We start from the raw sequence: 21,370 nt of genomic DNA, 5'->3' as shown, positions 1-21,370 counted from the left end.
ATACATACAGTACTTACACATTTTCAACTCGAAGCCGCTGATAATCTGAAAAAATTGCTCCAACAGATACCGCCTCGACCTGCTCCTTTTCCTGTTAGACAATAACATCGAGAATAATTACACATCACAATACAAGGTGCACAAAGATATCACTTATGCACTTGGTATTCTCAAGCTTTCATAATAGTGAGAGCAACTAAAGCTGAACCTCAATTGAACGAGAAATCATAGCACAATTCTTATCTTTGAATCCTATTTATGAAACAGGAAGCAATCATAGCACACAGCAAAATACCATGAATGAAAAGTGATGTCACAAAGCATAATATCATCAGAACAAAAGTTTGGCCTGCAAGAGTTCGTGCATGCACACCTTCACAACAGTTGTATGTAAAAGTAGTTTGTTTCAACAAGTAAAAAGTACATCAAGATGAGAGTTTACAATCACTAATGATACTGAGATTGAACGAACCACCACCTTTCGAGGCCATTTTTCCCCGCAGAGCAGGGGTTGGCCTTTTTCGGGCACCGTGGTCCCCTTTTTGAAGCAATGTTTTATGGCCAGATGCTCTTCCTGCCACCAACCCTGTTAGTCGCCTCTTGCGACACACAGGGAATTACCGGTGAACTGGTACTCAATTTGCCGACCTCGGAAGGATGACAGGCTGAGTCAACCCCCCTGGCGTTAATTCAGCGATCGACCGGGATTCGAACCCAGGATCCTAGGATCCCAAGCCGGCACCCTAATCGCTAAACCAACACCAGGCTGTGATACTGAGATTGACAATGACTTAAAAAAATAAAATATTCGAGCAAAGTCGATGGAACGCCACCACAAATCCTCACACTTCCCACCTAAAGCAATATTGAACCATGGTACAAAATTCCAAGATAAATGACCCAATATCAAATTGAGTGAAAAAAAATAAATCTTGTTTTGACCCCTGTGACCATAAGTCCCCACCTTCTGTGGCATGAACCAGGGGTCACTTCCCCAAAAAAGTTGCATATTTCAGGCGTCCCACAATGTTGATAGCATATACAAAGTTTCATTTGAAAATGTTTTAAAATGTGCCCATAATTGCATTTTCTTGCTATTTGACCTTCTGACCCCACCCTGGGGTCTGAGGGGTCGAGGTCAAAAATTATACTGCCATCGCACCTTCCTCCCATGTGGTGATCAGAACTAGCAAGTTTAGTGAGTTTCTGCACAACCTTTTAGAAGATAGCATCACAGACAGACAGACAAAGACAAAGACAGTATCCCCAGATTATAATATCCCCCAGTTTTTTTTTTTTTTTAAAGCGTGGGAATAAAAAAAATGTTTAAAATGTACCATTGGTTTAAGGTCTCCATATAGATTTCCTGTTGGAAAGAATTAAACGAAATGGGTGAAATCAAAAGTATTATTTTACTGGCAGTTAAACGACAAATCTATTTATAGTTAGGTCCAAAACTTCAATTCCGTGACCATTTTCTGGCTAGTAAGGTTTGACGATTGATTTGACTTCTATTGACATTTTATAACAAAAATAGCCTCTATGTCCCTCCCAAAAATCCCGGCATTTTTCGCCAGAGGCCCGAATCCAAGATGACCGCCGGCACTATCTTGAAAAATTTAGTTTTGAACCAGAACACCTAGAATCACGTACAAAGACACTTTTTTGGGTAATTTGACCACGAGGATTCCGAATCTGACATTAGTTTGACGTTATGACATTATTTTGACACAGAAATCCAAGATGGCCACCATCCAGTAGAGCGAAAATGCAACTTTTAAATGGGAGAACATATGATCATGAATTAACACATTATTTTGGCTAAATCTATACTGGCCACGGAATTGAGGTCCTGATTAGTGAATTGCTATTTTCTTGTTTTTTTATTTGTCTGTGTGTGTAATGTCATATACTTATTTCTGTCTTTCCAGGGAGTATACGAGCGAATGAGACGGCACTGAGAAGCGCAGTATTCAGAAGATAGCTGTCAAGAGAATGTCCACCGTTCCGTGTGTCCTCCAGTGTGGCGGGCTTTGCAATGAAGCCACTGATGTCGTTACCTCCGTTGAGAGTTGGGAAAATCTCAAGAAAAAAGCCCTGTTATGGAGTGGTCTTGACAAGTTCGGAGACGTTTATGCAACAGTCAATTGGGATAATGGTCCCGGCAGACAATGTGTCCATAAATCATGTAGGCTGACCTTATGGAATGCTAATAAACTGGAGCAGGCCAAGACAAGACAGAAAAAACGAGAAGTCAAGGAATGCCAATCTCAGTCTTCGTCCATGTCTGAGGCTTTCCCCCCGGCTGCTTCTCCACCTGCCAAGCGGCTGCGATCAAGTGTAGAAGGGCTGTCACATGAAAAAACAAAATGTGTCTGGTGCTGTAAACCGGAGTCGGCAAAGCTGCCCGGAAAGCTCTGTATCAAGAGAAAGAAGGAGACTATCTTATGTCATGGCCTGGTTAATGACGAGATGGCATACTGTATTGTGCAGCTGCACTGTATGACAGGCTGTGATGCCAACTCAGGCTTCTATGGCAAGGGTAAGAAGTTGGTGTATGACCGGGTGGCGAAGAGCCCTGTGGCTCGACGGCAGCTCTCGCTGTGTGGAGATAGCCTTGACCTTGAGGAGGAGGTGCTAGAGGAGCTCTTCCAGTTCACACGACATGTCATCTATGGCGACGAAAAGAGTAGCACCATGGCTGAGGCCCGTGCAGCAAAGTGGAAGACACTGAAAAACAAATCATTTATCCGTCTCCCTCCAGATGCAGACAGCCTACACCAACACTGCCTCCGAGCAAACTACTTGGCATATCTTGTGCGTCATCCCTCCAAGAAACACCACCCCTCGCCACTCGGACATGGCTGGGAGCTGGTGGGTGGTCGCTGTCGCCCTGTCCGCCACACGCAATCTGCTCTCCCGACACATCTACCTGCACCAGGGCCAGCTGAAGAGAGTGAGGAAGATGAGAGCCAGGAGGGGAATGAGGAGCGAGATGATGATGTACAAAGGCGGGGAGATTCATCGGAATCTGATGATTCAGATTCTAGTGAAGCAGAATGCTCTGATTCAGACTAATCATATAATTAAAGGTCATATTGATTAATTACTTCATTTGAAAACTGTTCAAGTCACAGCTATTAAAAATAGCTTATTTTGAAGTGTAATGAGTTTACTTGTCATGCAATCATCAATTACTTTACTGCAAGATATCCTTATGGAGGTAGTTTCTTTAACATGTTCAAGTACAAAAGTTGCATTTTCGCTCTACTGGATGGTGGCCATCTTGGATTTCTGGGTCAAAATAATGTCGTAACGTCAAACTAATGTCAGATTCGGAATCCTCGTGGTCGAATTACCCAAAAAAGTGTCTTTGTACGTGATTCTAGGTGTTCTGGTTCAAAACTTAATTTTTCAAGATAGTGCCGGCGGTCATCTTGGATTCGGGCCTCTGGCGAAAAATGCCGGGATTTTTGGGAGGGACATAGAGGGACATAGACATAACATATTTTTGTTATAAAATGTCAATAGAAGTCAAATCAATCGTCAAACCTTACTAGCCAGAAAATGGTCACGGAATTGAAGTTTTGGACCTAACTATAACAAAGACTGCACAAAATGCAAATATAAATACTAATTGCAAACATGTGGCCAATTTTAAACTGTTGAACAGTATTTTCATGCAGAATTAGAGAGTTCATAGTTCATATGTGTTCATACCCCATGCAGTCTTTAGAAAAAGGTAGTGGGAAAGGTCTTTTAAACTCTCTGCATTTCCAAACACAATCTATATTTCCTACGATCTGCGATTTGGCATAGCATCATAGAGATCATCACACCACATGATATTTGATGCACCAAGTAAAAAGGTGATATTACAACTCTTCTTACATAACGAGTTAATTATAACAAGAGCAAGAATTTCTTTGCAGTACATGTCCCCTACCGATGTGATATTTCGAAATCCAAAAAGGGCATAACTGTGAAAAATTGACGAAACACCCTGAAACTCGAACTTTGTTCTGTGACTTATCATAATAAAGCCATGTACCAGGTTTCAGTTGAATATGTTAGAGGGTATGGGGGGAAAAGTCTGAAAAACCACAGGTGGGATGGATGGATGCACAGACGGACAAGACAGACAGACAGCAAACCTATAGTCCCCTCCGGTGAAACCGGCAGGGGAATAATAATAAATATTCGACAAACTCTCTCAAAATTTTCACCTTAACTTCCTTCAGGAGTTCAAAAAGGTCTTCAACTTCATCTCCAGGATGCACCACGTATTCCTGAGACATGACCACGGCAGAACCATGGATTGTACGTCGATACAACGGTAGGGCCATGGCTTCTGCGTACAGTCCGATCGCCTGGTGTCCAACCGTTTGGTACATGTAGCTGTCAATTTCGTCTGAACAGCCACACACTAAGCTCAATCAGGTCAATTCGATATCACAAAATACTAAATATTCTTAAGAAAGGTCAAAATAAATTAATAAACAAATGCAATCACCATTGTCCTGAGGTTTCAAGTTTGCCAATGCGACGATGTTGTGTCCTGCTTCAACACAGCACATCATATTGTAACAGCTATCTTTTCCTCCACTGTAAAAACAAAAAGCACAACTCAAGTCATCGACATACGACAAGAACCACATGAAGGTATACCACAAGAATGCCAATGTCATTGTTATACGAGGATTGTCGAAGAGCTGTCCCATTTTCAAAATGTTTCAGAGCCAAAAACATGACTAATTCCAAAGGCATCAGGAAGATTCACCAACTACTGGGTAAATAAAAGTAAAACTTGCTGGAATGTCCATTCCTTCATGTTTAGGGGAAAAAAACCTTTTCACTGCATCTCGCATATAACAACCACAAGTCGGTTTTGTTTGGATCAGGCCAAACATTTCAGGACTCTTAACCAAACTGGATTGTCACTGTAATCGTGGCTGCAAAAACAAGGGGTCTACAAACAATTTTTCCATCATACAACATAGTAGTTTTGATTTAAGTGTATATTATAGTTTTATAACACATTTCCACAGATTAGCTGAGCCTAATGGGCATGGGGAACAGTGGTTTCAATTCAGAAGTCCACAATTGCACCATCACTTTCCTCGTTGCTCGCTGAAATGAATGAATGAATGATCGTTTTTAAGGCCATTTTCCCCGCTAGAGCGGGGGTTAGCGGGGTTAGCCTTGCGGGCCCCATGACGATCATGGTTCCCTGTTTGAGGCAATGATTTTATGGCCGGATGCCCTTCCTGACGCCAACCCTTAGTCACCTCTTACGATGTGCAGGGATACGGTGTACCTATTCTAAACCGGGGTACACACCGTGATCATTCATCCCAGCAAGCTGGTACTCAATTTGCCGACCTCGGAAGGATGACAGGCTGAGTCAACCCCCCTGGCGTTAATTCAGCGATCGACCGGGATTCGAACCCAGGATCCTAAGCCGGCACCCTAACCACTAAGCCAACACCAGGCATCGTTGCTCGCTATTGGAGAAAAATCTACAGCATGTCAAGGAACCACCCAAAGGATTTTTTATTTTTTATTTTTTTTGTACTTGGGCTAAGGCTCTTAATAGAGCTGACGGCACGACACAACACGACACGACACGACACGACACCACACCACACCACATGGCACCACACCACACGACACGGCACCACACCACATGACACCACACGACATGACACCACACGACACCACACCAAACGACACACCACACGACACCATACCACGCGACACCACACCACACGACACCACCACACCACACGACACGACACATGACACCACACGACACGACACATGACACCACACGACAAGACACATGACACCACACGACAAGACACATGACACCACACGACACGACACATGACACCACATGACATGACACCACACCAAACGACACCACACCACACGACACCACACGACATGACATGACACCACACGACACCACACCAAACGACACCACACGACACACCACACCACACGACCACACCACACGACACATGACACCACACGACACGACACGACACCACACCACACAACACCACACAGCACCACACAGCACCACACGACACGGAAGGGGTTTGCCCGTGGTCTATCCTTTTCAAGCAAGGAAGTAGCACGTACCATTTTTTAAGTCTTTGGTATGACTTGAACCGGTCCAAAGCGGATGGGTGATTTTTAGGAGATACCATCTCCTTACTGAATGGCCCTACGGGAGCTCATCTGGATAAAGAGTAGAAAATATCATGGTTTTGGATTGTGGACGATCTGAGATGGTGGTAAACAGCTGTCTTGAAGACCTGGAGGGGAAAATGAAACTGAAGACGATGTGGAAGTTGGTTCCACAGGTGGGGAAAACAGAGGAACGAATGAGTGGAGGTGAGTAGTGATCCTGGCTTGAGGTAGTTTCACCAGAAGGAGGTTGATGGTAGATCGTGTGCGCCTTGCAGAAACCTGGGAGGGAGAAACCACAGAAAGGGCAGAGTGTGTAAGACCAGAAATTAGTTGGTAGAAGACAGAGACCACCGACCCGTCTGTGATGGCAAAGTGATAGGCCCATAGACTGAGCTTCATCGAGGGAGATTCCATTGAGGGATTCATTGGCTTGCCAGTGGGGAGGGTGACTGACAACCTGCATGAATAAAAACAATACCTGTTAAAGAGCGGATGAGCTCCCTTCGGGGGCCAACGACCATCCAGTAAGGAGATGGTGTTTCGTAAAATACATCCATCCGGTTGGACCGGTTCTTTAGGTAGTAAGTTGTAGACAGGAACCGCTCAGGGTAGTACTACCATTCGGACTTAGGAGCGTTAAAGTGTTGCCTGGAACCATCTTACACTCTCCGTGTCAGGATTGCTGGTCTGCTTTCTCACTCAAACTATCAGCTATCGCTAGCTTCAATCTCTTTCTCGCAAACAAACATCATACATTTTTTATCAAACACTCTTCACCAAACACTCTTCACCAAACACTCTTCACCATACACTCTTCACCATACACTCTTCACCATACACTCTTCACCAAACACTCTTCACCAAACACTCTTCACCAAACACTCTTCACCAAACACTCTTCACCATACACTCTTCACCATACACTCTTCACCATACACTCTTCACCATACACTCTTCACCATACACTCTTCATCAAACACTCTTCACCATACACTCTTCATCAAACACTCTTCACCATACACTCTTCACCAAACACTCTTCACCATACACTCTTCATCAAACACTCTTCACCATACACTCTTCACCAAACACTCTTCACCAAACACTCTTCACCATACACTCTTCACCATACACTCTTCATCAAACACTCTTCACCATACACTCTTCATCAAACACTCTTCATCAAACACTCTTCATCATACACTCTTCACCATACACTCTTCACCATACACTCTTCATCAAACACTCTTCACCATACACTCTTCACCAAACACTCTTCATCAAACACTCTTCATCATACACTCTTCATCAAACACTCTTCACCATACACTCTTCACCATACACTCTTCACCATACACTCTTCACCATACACTCTTCACCATACACTCTTCACCATACACTCTTCACCATACACTCTTCACCAAACACTCTTCACCAAACACTCTTCACCAAACACTCTTCACCAAACACTCTTCACCAAACACTCTTCACCAAACACTCTTCATCAAACACTCTTCACCATACACTTCACCAAACACTTCACCAAACACTCTTCACCAAACACTCTTCACCAAACACTCCACCAAACACTCTTCACCAAACACTCTTAATCAAACACTCTTAATCAAACACTCTTAATCAAACACTCTTAATCAAACACTCTTAATCAAACACTCTTAATCAAACACTCTTAATCAAACACTCTTAATCAAACACTCTTAATCAAACACTCTTAATCAAACACTCTTAATCAAACACTCTTAATCAAACACTCTTAATCAAACACTCTTAATCAAACACTCTTAATCAAACACTCTTAATCAAACACTCTTAATCAAACACTCTTAATCAAACACTCTTAATCAAACACTCTTAATCAAACACTCTTAATCAAACACTCTTAATCAAACACTCTTAATCAAACACTCTTAATCAAACACTCTTAATCAAACACTCTTCATCAAACACTCTTAATCAAACACTCTTCATCAAACACTCTTCATCAAACACTCTTCATCAAACACTCTTCATCAAACACTCTTCATCAAACACTCTTCATCATACACTCTTCATCATACACTCTTCATCATACACTTTTCATCATACACTCTTCATCAAACACTCTTCATCATACACTCTTCATCATACACTCTTCATCATACACTCTTCATCATACACTCTTCATCATACACTCTTCATCATACACTCTTCATCATACACTCTTCTTCAAACACTCTTCATCATACACTCTTCATCATACATTTTTCATCATACACTCTTCATCATACACTCTTCATCATACACTCTTCATCATACACTCTTCATCATACATTTTTCATCATACACTCTTCATCATACACTTTTCATCATACATTTTTCATCATACACTCTTCATCATACACTTTTCTTACTCATTTTCACTCCTCACCTTTACATTCTCTCTCTTTTATTTCTCTTTCCTCACATTTATCAATGCAGTTATTTTATTTAAGGCCTGGCCAAGATGAGGACTACATTGTTCATGACATGAGACTTCAAAATAAAAAATAACAATCTTAAAGGTTTGGTTTCCACAGCATTAAGCTGAACAATATGCGAGGCAGGGGAGCCAGCCCAGAAGGGCGAGTAGTACTCCATCAAGCTGCGGATGAAGCCCTTAACAAGCGCTCTACAAGTTTGCCTAAAGATGCAGGAAAAAAATAAAATAATAATAATAATAACAAGCATTCTGAGTATTGCGCTGCAATACATGTCCCCTACCAAAGTTCAAAGTGCCATAACTTTGTCAAAAATGATCGAATATGCAAATTTATGCACGGTTGATGCTGGTTTTCAAACTTGATCTGAGGTATGCTGAGACACGTGTGTCATGCCTCGCCTCGTTGATAAGCCCGCAAGGTCGCTCCGTGCAGCGGCCTGCACGTATTGCACTGTGTGAATTATATAAATTATTACCAACTCACGGTCTGAGGTACTGGCGATTCAAGAGATATCCATTTTTTAAATATTTTCGTTTAATTAACGATATCTGCCAAACCACGTGCCCTATCGCAAATTCCAAAAGGACATTTTAGTGGACTGATATGCTGAACAGATTTGTGAAGTTTCCCCTCGATTCGATCAAAAATGAGGGAGGGGCTCGGTTTTAAAGGTTCATGCTTAAAAACGTCATAACTCTGAAACCATCAGTAATTTATTATATTTTTTGGTTCACGATCAATGATCGATGTGTATATATATATATATATATATATATATATATATATATATATATATATATATATATATATATATATATATGTTTCTTGGCTTGGCTCCGCCCCTCCGGAAAGCGCGCGCTGTGTCGCGCTGTTGACGTTCGCGAGACGAGGCTGAGGGCGCACGGTGCGACTTGAGGAGAACTCGAGAATAAACAAGAGATATCCATTTTAAAAAATATTTTCGTTTAATTAACGATATCTGCCAAACCACGTGCCCTATCGCAAATCCCAAAAGGACATTTTAGTGCTGAACAGATCTGTGAAGTTTCCCCTCGATTGGATCTAAAATGAGGGAGGAGCTCGGTTTTAAAGGTTCATGCTTAAAAACGTCATAACTCTGAAACCATGTGACGCATGACGTCATGCTCGCTGACTTTTTTGTTCGTCATAGGTATGCGACTCTGCCTGCAAATTTTGGCCTCGATCTGTTCAGCCGTTGCAGAGAAAAAGGGGTTTTCGTGTTTTCACGAAAAACAATATGGCGGCAGAACCACGTGACCTGTGACGTCATAATTACCATTAAAATATTCTATCAAATGAGTCCATCATATGGTGAATGGCAGACCGAGTCCATCATATGGTGAAAATTTTATCTCAATCGGTCCTATTGAATGAATGAATGAATGATCGTTTTAAGGCCATTTTTCCCGCTAGAGCGGGGGTTAGACTTGCGGGCCCTATGACAATCATGGTTCCCTGTTTGAGGCAATGTTTTTATGGCCGGATGCCCTTCCTGACGCCAACCCTTGGTCACGTTCTTACGATGCGCAGGGATACGGTGTACCTATTCTAAACCGGGGCACACACCGTGATCATTTGGTTTTATTGCAGAATTTATTACATATTTGGTCCTATTATTGCAGAGAAATTGGTTTTTAAAGGAAATTAAAACTTAAAATGGCACTGAGTTAAGGATCATCAGAATTATCAGAATTACCAAAGTTCAAAGTGGCATAAGTTTGTTAAAAATGATCGAAACGTCGTGAAGTTCGAACGTGACCTGTAACTTATCATGAGGAAACGATGTGCCAAGTTTGAAATCATTAGCATTAAGCGTTTAGAAAAAAAGTCCGGAAAACTGTTCTTTGCGTGACGGACTGACAGACTGACGGACTGACATACGGAGGGATGGCGTGCAAACCTATAGTCCCCTCCAGTGTACACCGGTAGGGGAAGAATAATAATAATAAGAATAATAAGAATAATAATAATAATAATAAGAGTCCTTTACAAGGAACTTTAAGACAGGAGGCCATTAGGCCCACACAGTCCTGTGCAATGGTTGCCAACCTATGGTTGTTTGTCTCTGCTCTATCCTTTTCAAACGCTGAGCGTTGAGCAAGGAAGCAGCACGTACCATTTAAGGTACGTGCTTTGTATTGATATATACCGTATATCAATACAAAGATTTTTAAATCTTTGGAATGACCCGGCCAGAGTTTGAACCACAACCTTCCAGGCTCAGAGCAGACGCTCTAACCATGACACCATCAAATCTGTAATTTGGAATATTTTGCAGGGTGCCAGCAACAACTCTCTTACTCTTTGTGATCAACACAACACGGGATATTTCACATCCACCAACGTCCTCAGCGTTGGCAGATGGGTTCTCTGGCTTGACGTCGTTCCGATGGACGGCGCACACATTGATGAATCACCCTGCATGTAAAAACACAGGTTAGAGTTTAGAGCTGAGTTGGGATTTTAGCCCAGAGTGGACAAGTAAGAGCATACATCTATAACCTATCCTGGCAGTCCCGTTTAATGGCCATAATGATTCGCATTACAGTTTATAAGAATAGCCTAGCTAGGCAATAGCCTTCAGATAGCTGAGCCTTCAGATATTTGCGAGGGCTGTGTACTCGATCGACTGACCATTGTCGACGAAGCTCTCACTCTATGCAATGCGTATTCATATTAAGAATATATCAGTCTTACACAGAGCTCTCATTTTTTTTAAAATAATTTTTTGTAATAAAAAAGCAGAATAAAAATATAACCATTGGTCAAAAGCTTAGAACATGCAATTTAGCCTGAATACCAAAGTACTGTGGCGGACACGAAAGCTCACTGGCGTGACGGCATCATTCCACGCACCAAGTGGGCGGCGGTCACGCCCGAGGGGTAGGCGTGGCCGCGGGATATACACCGGGCGCGCAGCCCGGAGCGCGCCAGTGCTACAGTGAACTCTTTTAATAAAGACTCTTAAACTCACCGCGTTGTCCGCTTCCTTCTTATTGTGCAAGCAAGCGCGCGTAGCACCGCGCTTCATTTGGTGACCCTCCGACGTTCTGGTCAGCCGTCGCTGACCACCCGAATACGCCATCGCAATGGCAAACAACGCGGTCCAAATGAAACTCCCCGAGTTCTGGGAGACGCAAGCCGAAGTCTGGTTCCTGCAGGCAGAAGCCCAGTTCCGACTTTGAGACATCACGGTGGATGAGACCAGGTACTGCCACGTGGTCGCTTCCCTCGGGCCCGGCACGGCCGGCCGCGTCGTGTCGGTCCTGAGGAACCCACCGGCCGACGGCAGGTACGAGGCGATCAAGCGTCTCCTCCTCGCCACGTTCGGCCTCACGGTGGACGCATGGGCCGACCGCCTCCTGGACCTCCCCGAGCTCGGTGACACGCGACCGTTGGTCCGCATGGACCATATGCTGTCGTTGTTGGGCGACGAAACCCCGAACGCTCTTTTCCGGGTGTTATTTCGACGCCAGCTGCCGGCACGAGTCTGCCTCGCGTTGGCCGGTTCTGTGACGACAGAACCCCGGGCTCTCGCTGCCGAAGCCGACAGGTTCTTCGCGGCTTTGGACGCGCAGGCGAGTTTTGGCGCGGCCGCCGCGCATCCCGAGGCTGACCCTGATGCTGATGCACCACACCTCGGGGATCCCGAGGCTGATGCACGCCGCGTGGCCGCCGCCAAGCCACGCCCACCACCGCCGCGAAAGCCGCGGCCTCCGCCTTCGCCGCAAACCTGGTGCCATTTCCACGCCAGGTTTGGCCACAAGGCGAGGAATTGTTGCCCACCGTGCTCCTTCGGCAAGTCGGGAAACTACAAAGCCGGCGCTCGGTAGCGGCCCTGAGCGTCGGCCATTCCGACAGCCTTCTTTTTATAACGGACACCTTGTCCGGGCGCCGTTTCCTATGCGACACGGGGGCACAGGTGAGCGTTATCCCTGCCTCTACGTCCGACAAGCACACCGCGGGCCGGGGCCCCACATTGCTCGCCGCGAACGGAACACCCATACGCACATTCGGGAAGCGCTGCCTCTCCCTGCGGTTCGGAAGGCAACGCTTCGAGTGGACGATCGTAACCGCTAGTGTCCCCATGGCACTACTCGGTGCGGACCTCCTCTGTGCACACGGGTTGTTGGTAGATGTGAAGAACAGACGTCTCGTCCAGGCTGAAACGTTCAGCTCGCTTGCTTGCGCGTTGAGCAGCTCATTGAGCGGCTCACTGAGCAGCTCACCGAGCGGCTTGCTGAGCGGTTCGGTCCCGGCGAGGTTAGTTTGTACACTTCCGGCAGCGGACGACTTCACCCACATCCTCGCCCGCTTCCCGGCCCTTACGCGGCCCACCTTCTCGGCGGGGGCCGTCAAGCACAGGGTGGAACACCACATCCCCACCGCCGGGCCACCGGTCTAAGCCCGGGCACACCGCCTCGAGCCGACGAAGCTCGCGGTGGCTAAAGCGGCGTTCGCTACGCTGGAACGGCTCGGCATCGTGCGGCGCTCCGAGAGTGCTTGGGCGTCGCCACTTCACATCATGCCCAAGACCGGCGGGGGATGGCGACCGTGCGGGGACTAACGGCGTCTCAACGACGCCACCACCCCCGACCGTTACCCCGTCCCCCACATCCAGGACTTCTCCGCCCGGTTGGCGGGAATGTCCTTCTTTTCGAAGGTGGACCTCATACGCGGCTACCATCAGGTCCCCATCAGGCCAGAGGACATCACAAAGACGGCGGTCATCATGCCGTTCGGACTGTTCGAATTTCTTCGGATGCCCTTCGGTTTGAAGAATGCGGCTCAGGCGTTCTAGCGACTCATGGACAGCGTCTTGCGCGACTTGGATTTTGTGTACGTATACCTGGACGACATCCTCGTCGCCAGCGCGTCCCGCGAAGAGCACCTTCACCATCTCCGCACGCTCTTCGAACGTCTGGGCCAGCACGGCCTGATCGTGAACCCCGCCAAGTGCTGGTTCGGTGTCGCTGAAATCGACTTTTTGGGGCACCGCGTCACCAGGCACGGGGCCGTCCCCATACCGGCCAAGGTGGAGGCGGTGAAGGGGTTTCCGCGCCCCCGCACGATCAAGGGGCGCCAGGAGTTCCTGGGCATGGTGAACTTTTACCATCGGTTCCTGCCCCGCATCGCCCAGCTCCTGCGCCCCTTGCACGAGGCCCTCCGAGGGAAGCCGGGCAAAGGTGACGTTACCTGGACCGCGCAGATGGACGCGGCGTTCGCAGGCGCGAAGCTCGCCTTGGCTAACGCCACCATGCTCGCGCACCCGGCGCCCGATGCACCGATCGCCCTCACCACCGACGCCTCGGACTACGCGGTGGGCGCGGTGCACGAGCAATGGGTGCGTGGTGCTTGGCAACCGCTGGCGTTCTTCAGCCGGCAGCTTCACCCGCCCGAACGCCGCTATAGTACCTTCGACCGCGAGTTGCTCGGGCTTCACCTGGCGGTCAGGCACTTCCGCCATCTGCTCGAGGGCCGTGCGTTAACGGCCTTCGTCGACCACAAGCCACTGGTCTTCGCGATGGGCAAGGTCGGCGCCGGCGTCCAGGCCGGCATCCAGGCCTTGCGGACCGCCGTCACGGGCCTCCGCATCACCGAGGTGCCGTTCGATGGTGCGGCCCTCTTGTGCGACATCTCCCTCGGGCGGCCTCGCCCCATCGTGCCCACGGGCTGGCAGCGCCAGGTGTTTGACGCCATCCACGGCCTGTCCCACCCGGGCACGAAGGCCTCCCAGAGGTTGGTCGCCGACAAGTTTGTCTGGCATGGCCTCCGGAAGGCCGTCCGCGGCTGGACCAGGACGTGCCTCGCATGCCAGCGCGCGAAGGTGCACCGGCACACCCAGGCCCCATTGGCCCCGTTCACGGTGCCGGAACGAAGGTTCGACCACGTACACGTGGACCTGGTGGAACCTCTGCCCGCCTCGCGGGGTTTCACCCATGTCCTGACGATGGTGGACCGCACCACCCGGTGGCCGGAGGCCGTGCCTTTAGCGGCGACGACGGACGTCGCACAGGCGTTCATCGCCACCTGGGTCGCCCGGTTCGGCGCCCCCTCGGACATATCGTCCGACCGCGGCCCCCATTTCACCTCGGAGCTCTGGGGGGCGGTCGCGCGGGGGCTCGGGGTCTAGCTGCACCGAACCACGGCCTACCACCCCCAGGCCAACGGCCTGTGCGAGCGGTTTAACCGCTCGTTGAAGGCTGCGCTCCGGGCCACCCTCCGCGACGGCGGCTGGGTCGACAGGCTCCCCTGGGTCCTGCTGGGCCTCCGGACGGCGCCCAAGGATGACCTGCGCGCATCCGCGGCGGTGTTTGTCTTCGGACAACCGCTGCGGGTGCCGGGCGAGTTCCTCCCCGACCCCACGGCACCATGGTCCGCGGCGCAGGAGCACTCAGCGCTGCAGGAGACGGCCCTGAGGTTCGCCCCGGTCCCGACGGCGCACCACGGGCACCCGCCTACCCACGTCGCCCCGGAGCTTCGCATCGCGGAGTACGTCTTCGTCCCGCACGATGCCCACCAGACACCACTGCGGCCCCCGTACGATGGGCCTTTCCGCGTGCTGGAGACCGGGGTTTAACACTTCACCTTGGACATCGGCGGTACTCCCGACCGCGTCTCAGTGGATCGCCTCAAACCGGCCCACCTCGACGTGGACCACCCACCGCCGGTGGCTCGGCCCCCGCGTCGGGGCCGCCCCCCTGCGGGCAGACCCCCGGCACCGCCCAGGCCCGCCAGCACACCACCCCCCGGTCCTGCGCCCATCCCGGGTGCAGCCGGAGGCATCCCAGCTGGCATCCCTGCACCCCGGACGCCGCCGGTCGCCAGTGGGCGCTTCGGCCGGGTCATCCGTTTGCCCCGCAAACTGGCCCTCCAGGTGCGCGAGAATTCTGGGGGGGCGCGTGTGGCGGACACGAAAGCTCACTGGCGTGAGGGCATCATTCCACGCACCAAGTGGGCGGCGGCCATGCCCGAGGGGTAGGCGTGGCCACGGGATATACACCAGGCGCGCAGCCCGGAGCGCGCCAGTGCTACAGTGAGCTTTTTTAATAAAGACTCTTAAACTCACCGCGTTGTCCGCTTCCTTCTTGTTGTGCAAGCAAGCGCGCGTAGCACCGCGCTTCAGTACAAGACAATAAAAAGGTTGTTATATGCAAAACATTGGCTACAAGGGCAAACTACACAGTCATAGAGGACTAATAAGCGAGATTTGCTGTTTTTACATTGCAGTATAACCTGCAAGAGAAAGATAAAGACACAGAAGAAAGGGGGAAAAAATAAATAAGGGAAAAGGAAGAGGAAAAAAGATCGACAATACAAAGCTCATGTCATTACCTTAATGGGTGTGTTCAGTTACCAAGTTTCTTGAAGAGCGCTCACCAAGTGGCTTAAGCACTCAAGCAAGCACTCCATTCAAAACCGTTGCTAAGGAATGGCTAGCATGGCAAGCTGCTTGGTAAAGGAACACAGCGCTTATTGGGAGAAAGAGAATGAAACAAAGGAATAAACCAAAAAGTAGAAATAGAAAACATATAAGAAATAGGAAAGACATGACATAGAACATAAAGTACTAAATGGAATAGAAAAATGGAATAAAAATGGAATAATGGAATAAAAATGGAAATGGAATAGAAATGGAATAATTATTTTATTTACAATCAGGTCACTCCATCCCCATCCTCTGGTCGGCTCAGCGCACTCCCACTCATTGTCCCAACACGCCTGGTCACAATAACGCACAAAATCGCACCTCCTGTCTGCGAACCCTGGCCAAATCACCTGGATTCATACCCGCCGTACAAAACAACATCAAGCTCACCCTGTTCAATACCCGGTCCCTCAACAACAAATGCCTCATCCTGAACGACTACATCCTGGAAAATAAACTGGACTTTCTCTGTCTCACTGAGACCTGGCAACAACCACTGGACTACTACACGCTCAACCTCACCACACCCAATGGATATTCTTACATCAATAAACCACGCTCGGAGGGCCGAGGTGGTGGAATTGCCATTATTCACCGACAAGACATCAAGACCAACCTCATCTCCATCTCCATCTCATCTGCTCCATCATTTGAACACCTGGCTTTTAAACTCTCTGGTCACACACAGTCAGTCATGGCTGTTGTCTACCGCCCTCCCAAACCACACCCATCATTCCTGTCTGACTTCTCCTACTTTCTGACCCAGCTATGTTCCCTCTCCCCCTCAATCCTCCTCCTTGGTGATTTCAATATCCACATGGACTCCACTGACTCCATGCTAACCACTGACTTCACTGATTGACTCACCTGCTTTAACCTCACTCAACATGTCAACTTTCCTACCCATAACCGTGGTCACATTTTGGACCTTGTCTGCTCTACTGGACTAATTTTGCACCATCTCTCTGGCTCCGACCTCACTCTCTCTGACCACCTAGCCATCACTCTGACCATCAACATCCCCACCCCAGCACCAAGGCATTATCGCACTATCAACTTCCATAAGCTAAACGCTCTTTCACCTACCTCATTCTCATCGACCCTCTCTGAAAAAATGTCCACTTCTCCCTTCGTTGACCTCCACACCCCTTCTGACCTCACTGGCTACTACAACCACACTCTCTGCTCCTGCCTTGACCAACTTGCGCCTATAAAAACCAAAACAGTTTCTTTCACCCATTCTGCTCCCTGGTTTACCACTGAACTCCGCCTGATGAAAACTCGTGCTCGCCAACTTGAAAGACTCCGCAATAAAACAGGTCTCACAGTTCACTCCCAGGCCTACAAGGACCACATACAACACTATAAAGATGCCCTCTCCCGTGCCCGCTCCGCCTACTACTCTCAAATTATCCACTCTGGCTCCGGAAACCGAAAAGCACTCTTCTCTACAATAAACAAACTCCTCAGCCCCCTGAACACCACCACCCAGTCATTCACAATAGACAACTGCATCTCCTTCCTTTCATTCTTCCAACGCAAAATTGAAAACATCTACAACAGCTTGACCACCGCCGCACCCGCTCCCCCTCAAACCACCTGCCCCCCCTTATCCTGCCATCCCCTGTCTCAATTCTCCCCAGTCTCCCCTACTGACCTCTCTGAACTCCTCATCGGAATGAAAACTGCCACCTGCACTCTTGACCCCATCCCCTCCAGCTTTGTCAATGCCTCCCTTCCTGCTCTCTCTCCACTTATCATTGCAACAATAAACTCCTCCCTGTCTACAGGCATCGTCCCACCATCCCTCAAAATTGCTGCTGTTACCCCCATTCTGAAAAAACCTGGACTAAACCCTGACACCCTAAATAACTTCAGACCCATCTCCAACCTTCCCTTTCTGTCAAAGGTTTTGGAACGCGCTGTAGCCACTCAACTCAAACATCACCTCTCTGCCAATAACCTGTATGAAACATTCCAATCCGGGTTCCGCTCCAACCACAGTACTGAAACTGCTCTCCTCAAAATCACCAACGACCTTCTCCTCTCCTCTGACGCTGGCAACCTCAACATTCTCATCCTCCTCGACCTCAGCGCCGCCTTTGACACCATCGATCACACCATCCTCCTCACCCGACTTGAAACCACCTTTAACATTACCGGCACTGCCCTCTCTTGGATTAAATCATACCTCTCTGACAGACGTCAGTTCATCTCCATCAATAACTGCAAATCCCCCACTGCTCCCCTCCCCCAAGGTGTCCCCCAAGGTTCAGTTCTTGACCCCCTCCTCTTCATCCTTTACCTGTCCCCCCTCGGTCACTTAATCCGCCGTCATGGTCTCCAATTCCACTGCTTCGCCGATGACATCCAGCTTTTCATCTCCACCAAGTCCATCTCCACCGCCACCCACTCTATCCTGACAAACTGCATCACTGAAATAAAATCCTGGCTTCAAATCAACTTCCTCAAACTTAACTGTGATAAATCTGAAATAATCATCATTGGCCCAAAAACGCTCACCAAGTCCACCCATAACTTTGCCCTCAACATCGACGGTATCCCAGTATCCACCTCCCCTCACATCCGGAATCTTGGCATCATCTTTGACCAAACCCTCTCCTTCGACAAATACACTAAACAGATCACAAAGACAGCCTTCTTTCACGTGAAAAACATCGCCCATCTCCGTCCATCCCTCTCCTCCGTGGCTGCTGAAACCCTCATCCACGCCTTCATCACTTCCCGTCTGGACTACTGCAACAGCCTCCTCTACGGTTCACCCTCAACAATCACCAATAAACTCCAATACATTCAGAACTCCACTGCCCGTCTACTCACCCATTCCCGGACCCGTGACCACATCACCCCCGTCCTTTACAAGCTTCACTGGCTCCCCATCTCCCAGAGAATCCAGTACAAAATCCTCCTCTTGACCTACAAAGCCCTCCATAACCTGCCCCATCCTACCTGGCTGACCTCCTCTCCAGACACACTCCCACCCGCAACCTCCGCTCTGCTGGTACCAACCTCCTGACCCCCCCCCCCCCCCCCCCATCCGGACCAAATTTAGATCCTGGGGGGACAGGGCCTTCTCCATCGCTGCTCCCACCCTCTGGAACTCGCTACCTCACACCATCAGAGACTCCTCCTCACTCACCACATTCAAAACATCACTCAAGACCCACCTGTTCAACACTGCATTCAACATTTAACCCACAGCATCTAACCCCTGACTATCTCCTCTCCTTCTCCCTCCTTTGTGCTTTGAATATTTCCCTATTTCTTCTTTTTTTGCAATTGTTTTTATGTTTTGCTATGCATTATGTTTTGCACTCTGTCAAAGCGTCTTTGGGCTTCCTAAAAAGCGCTATATAAAATAAATGCATTATTATTATTATTATTACACAGCCTTGGATAATTAGCATGAGTAAGTAAACATGAATATATATACATTTTAACTCCTCAATAGTCAATACTGTACCTCACTAAAGCGACGACCCTCATTTTTCCCCTTCTCAGATTTTATTCGGATTATGGCGCTTCAGCGTCTCAATGTTGTCTTGATCATGTTTATAAACATTTCATCATCTGTCAACTTGCCGACTTCCGGTCTTGGTTTGACACAGTTATAATAACGGATTTTAATACATGTATTCTATGTTTAGAGTGTGGGGATAACCATACCACTCAGCTCCTAAATAATTATAATCTTAATTATTGTTCAAAAAAAAATCTGTGAGGCAAACGCTCGCTAAACCCGACCAACTCAAACGTGTGCAAAAAAGGACCCTGGATTTAAAATTAAGGCGTCCGTGTAGATTGCCTGTTAGGGATACATTGCTTTCATCATAAGAGCAGTACTACGGCCAACAGAATTATAAATGAAAGAAGATTATTTTTTCCTTACTCTTTTCGTCGAGGAAAGAACCAACGCAAGAACCAAAGAACCAACGTTGCTTGCGCGACTTATACACCGCTCGTGAGTCTACCACCGTTACACCGCCTTACATCTTACAGCCATATACATTCAAAAGTTGCTGAAAAAAAGAAGCTAAAAACAAACTGTAGTTGGCATTAAAATTTTGACGTTTGGGATTTCCGATCTATATGCCTTCGATTGCAACTTGTTATAGTTATACTAATAGTTGTTGAAATGTATTGTGGAAAGTTACTTTTGTGATCTTGCTTTTCGATGGACCTCAACTTTTTTTTCTCTATTTAAGTACTATTTTTATCAAGTTAAAATACAATGTAAAAAATAAAATAAAAACTTTTGTGGGTATGAGTAATGCTATTAATTAATTATTCGGGTAGACAATGCAACATATACTGTGTACATGCCGCACAATCATAATGAGATTTAAACATGTAGGCCTATAATATGCAATTTAATATACCGTATATCACATATATAATTTCTCGAAGTGATGTATTTCTTCTTCTTATACCACCTTGTTTATTTACGTTGAAATCATTTTAATGTTCTAAGTTTCATTTTCATTGGCAAAGTTTAACAAGTCATAATGGGCGGTGTATAAGCATCGATGCTATTGAGATGTTTTCAAAATTTTACATTTGTATTCCGTGACTCATAAAATTTAGAATGTAAAATTGGAGTCTGGAAATTGATATAGCAAATTATATCGCTTTGACGGTTGTATATATATATATATATATATATATATATATATATATATATATATATATATATATATATATATGAATAAATAAATAAATAAATAAATATAAATAAAGTTTTTGGGTCTCCTTTTTCTTCATTATTAATATTATTTTCCTTTTCCTATTTCTTTGGTGGAAAAGTATTGAATGCGTACTGTCATCAGATCGTTCTTATTTCGTTTATATTTTTATTACATTCTTTTAAATCCATGACACTATATCTATATATTATAGCGCACTGCTCCTCTTGGGTGGTCGACTGGTCGTCAATGGCGCTGCCTGGTGGAGATATCGCCCTTTAATACGTATTCCTACACATTCATCTCTCCCACTTTCTTAATCATATCCTTCGACATCTTTACTCACAACCGTTCTTTGACGCCCAATTTGTCTCTCATGTATTATTAATTTAATACTATTAAATGAATACTATTAATCCGCTCTTTACATACCATTAGTATACATTCTCAGCCATAGACAGTCGCAGCAGATCGTCCCTCACGTTAAAATGAATGGTGTAATCAGTTTTTATACAAGCTAACAGGGTCCTTCTCTCATC

General features: G+C 47.1%; 1 protein-coding gene across 13 annotated transcripts in view; it reads right to left on the bottom strand.

The window, feature by feature from the left end:
- DPH6 (diphthamine biosynthesis 6) overlaps positions 1 to 21,330 on the bottom strand; it is an 86,258-nt gene extending 64,928 nt beyond the window's left edge. For 6 of the 13 annotated variants that reach the window (XR_013623806.1, XR_013623807.1, XR_010984944.2 and 3 more), the window contains exons 1-4: positions 19,613 to 19,921; positions 4,514 to 4,605; positions 4,227 to 4,411; positions 18 to 91 (exon numbers count right to left, since the gene is read on the bottom strand). Coding sequence is in view for 6 of the 13 variants with exons in the window: in XM_068120037.2 (XP_067976138.1) it covers positions 18 to 91; positions 4,227 to 4,411; positions 4,514 to 4,605; positions 19,613 to 19,635 (374 nt within the window). In the remaining 7 variants the exon portion in view is untranslated. Of the gene's footprint in view, positions 1 to 17; positions 92 to 4,226; positions 4,412 to 4,513; positions 4,606 to 19,612; positions 19,946 to 21,263 lie in introns of those variants that run through there. The other 7 variants (XR_010984945.2, XR_010984946.2, XM_078779845.1 and 4 more) reach the window with 4 other exon arrangements.
- Between the last annotated feature and the right edge of the window lie 40 nt (positions 21,331 to 21,370).

This window comes from Myxine glutinosa, chromosome 6 (genome assembly GCF_964187855.1).
Source record: "Myxine glutinosa chromosome 6, kmMyxGlut1.1, whole genome shotgun sequence".
Lineage (NCBI taxonomy): Eukaryota > Metazoa > Chordata > Myxini > Myxiniformes > Myxinidae > Myxine > Myxine glutinosa.
Note: the sequence above shows the minus strand (reverse complement) of the source record. Positions and strands in the feature narration are given on the sequence as shown.